We start from the raw sequence: 2,303 nt of genomic DNA on the forward strand, positions 1-2,303 counted from the left end.
GATCTCCTGACCTCGTGATCCACCCGTCTCGGCCTCCCAAAGTGCTGGGATTACAGGCTTGAGCCACCGCGCCCGGCCTCACCCTATCATTTTTCAACTGTAGATTCCAGACAAAGCTATTACTTTTTTGTTGAAGAGAATTGGGGTTAAAATATCATGTTGAGTCTTTAAGCCCTGGATGGAATGCTGGATAGCTAATCAGGATCCCCATATCCTTTCACAGTGGTTTGGATCTGAGGGTAGAAGACAGGTCCTAGGCGCTCAGAGAAAGAAATTAGAGCAAGGAAGGGAGAACTTGCTTTTAATGCTTACACATTCTGTCCCTATGTCAGGCATGGTGGTTTTCTGGAACCTTCCCACTAACTCACCCCTGCAGCGGATACGGCTCTCTGATGGCTCCTTAAAGCTCTACCCCTTCCAGTGTTTCCTAGCCCATGACCAGGCTGTACGTACTCTTCAATGGTGCAAAGCTAACAGGTATGGAATAGGAGATGTGTGGAGGGGGAAGATGAAGACTGGGACAGGCTGACTCTTCCACATTTGTTCGGATTTGACCTTCTCCCATCTTTTTACAGCCATTTCCTTGTCTCTGCGGGGAGTGACCGGAAAATCAAATTCTGGGACCTTCGACGACCTTACGAACCCATAAACTCTATCAAGCGCTTCTTGAGTACAGAACTGGCCTGGCTGCTCCCCTACAACGGTGTCACTGTGGCTCAGGACAACTGCTATGCCTCGTACGGCAAGATGGAGATAGGACCTCTAGGGACAGGCCCTAAGGGTTGGAGTGCAAAGCATGCCAGATTGTTGTGGGGAGAGGAGGGTAGAGAGTTGGTTCACTGAGGTGGTTTAAATTCTGGAAGAGGTTAAGGAGAAGAAATGAATCTAAAGAAAAGGAAGGTTTAAATTTATTTCTCTTTTAACAGTTATGGACTCTGTGGGATTCATTATATTGACGCTGGTTACCTTGGTTTCAAGGCCTACTTCACTGCTCCTAGAAAAGGCACCGTTTGGGTGAGCCCCCCCCTTTCTTTTGCAGTCTTCATTACACAGGAAAATGGCTCATTTAGGCACTATTAGTGTCAGAAAGAGGCAGTAGTTTTGGGTAGGAGAAGATAGGTATGTGGTAACTCTATCATCAGGGCTGTCAGTTATGATAAACTCATTTTTGTTTGTGTGTGTCTCAGACTGTGCAGTTGTTACCAGTTCATAGCTCTGAATGAATATATGAATGAATGAATGAATGAAATCTGTCTCTTTTTTTTTTTTTTTTTTTTTTTTTTTTTTTTTTAAATCTGTCTCTTTCTATTAGAGTCTTTCAGGATCCGACTGGCTTGGGACGATAGCTGCAGGAGATATATCCGGGGAGCTCATTGCTGCTATATTGCCAGATATGGCACTGAATCCAATAAATGTCAAGCGACCTATAGAGCGAAGATTTGTACGTATATGAACATCTAACAGCAGCTGTTGGGTTCTAACCCACATGCCCTCCCAGATTGTGGTAGAGTACAAATTAGTGCTAGGTCTCCCGGCCCTGATATTATCCCAGAAAGTCTTAGCACAGACTTGTGTATAATCTTCCCTACCCTACTGCATCTGAACATATATTTAAAGATACTGCTTTCTTCTATCTTTAAGCCTTTCCTGCCCAAACCACTTTCCTCTGCTTTTATTCTGTCTTTAGTATTATAGAACCTAATTTCATGGTCTCCTTTCCAGCCTATATATAAAGCAGATCTGATACCATATCAGGACAGTCCTGAAGGTCCAGACCATTCTTCTGCTTCATCTGGGGTCCCCAATCCTCCCAAGGCTCGAACTTATACTGAAACTGTCAACCATCACTACTTGCTCTTTCAAGACACAGATTTGGTAAGCTGAGGCCAGGAGAATGGGTGTGGTATTAGAAAAGGTAGAAAACTTTAGCCTTTGTATGGTACGCAATCCTGAGTTCAGCACAAAGATATAAAACTAAGGAGCCTCAGCCAGGCATGGTGGCTCATGCCTGTAATCCCAGCACTTTGTGGGGCCGAGGCGGGCAGATCACGAGGTCAAGAGATTGAGACCATCCTGGCCAACATGGTAAAACCCCCGTCTCTACTAAAAATACAAAAATTAGCTGGGTGTGGTGGTACATGCCAGTAGTCCCAGCTGTTGAGGAGGCTGAGGCAGGAGAATCGCTTGAACCCAGGAGGTGGAGGTTGCAGTGAGCTGAGATTGCACCACTGCACTCCAGCCTGGCAACACAGCAAGACTCCGTCTCAAAAAAAAAAAAAAAAAAAAAATTGGCTGTGAAGGGG

The 2,303-nt window shown here is 45.2% G+C and overlaps 1 protein-coding gene across 2 annotated transcripts in view; it reads left to right on the forward strand.

Moving 5' to 3' along the window:
- GTF3C2 (general transcription factor IIIC, polypeptide 2, beta 110kDa) overlaps positions 1-2,303 on the forward strand; it is a 34,246-nt gene that overhangs the window by 29,948 nt on the left and 1,995 nt on the right. For both annotated transcript variants that reach the window (XM_011949764.1, XM_011949757.1), the window contains 5 exons: positions 333-477; positions 576-737; positions 927-1,014; positions 1,313-1,441; positions 1,723-1,875. In XM_011949764.1, the coding sequence (XP_011805154.1) occupies positions 333-477; positions 576-737; positions 927-1,014; positions 1,313-1,441; positions 1,723-1,875 (677 nt within the window). The remainder of the gene's footprint in view (positions 1-332; positions 478-575; positions 738-926; positions 1,015-1,312; positions 1,442-1,722; positions 1,876-2,303) is intronic.

The sequence above is a fragment of the Colobus angolensis genome, unplaced genomic scaffold, assembly GCF_000951035.1.
Source record: "Colobus angolensis palliatus isolate OR3802 unplaced genomic scaffold, Cang.pa_1.0 Scaffold109, whole genome shotgun sequence".
Lineage (NCBI taxonomy): Eukaryota > Metazoa > Chordata > Mammalia > Primates > Cercopithecidae > Colobus > Colobus angolensis.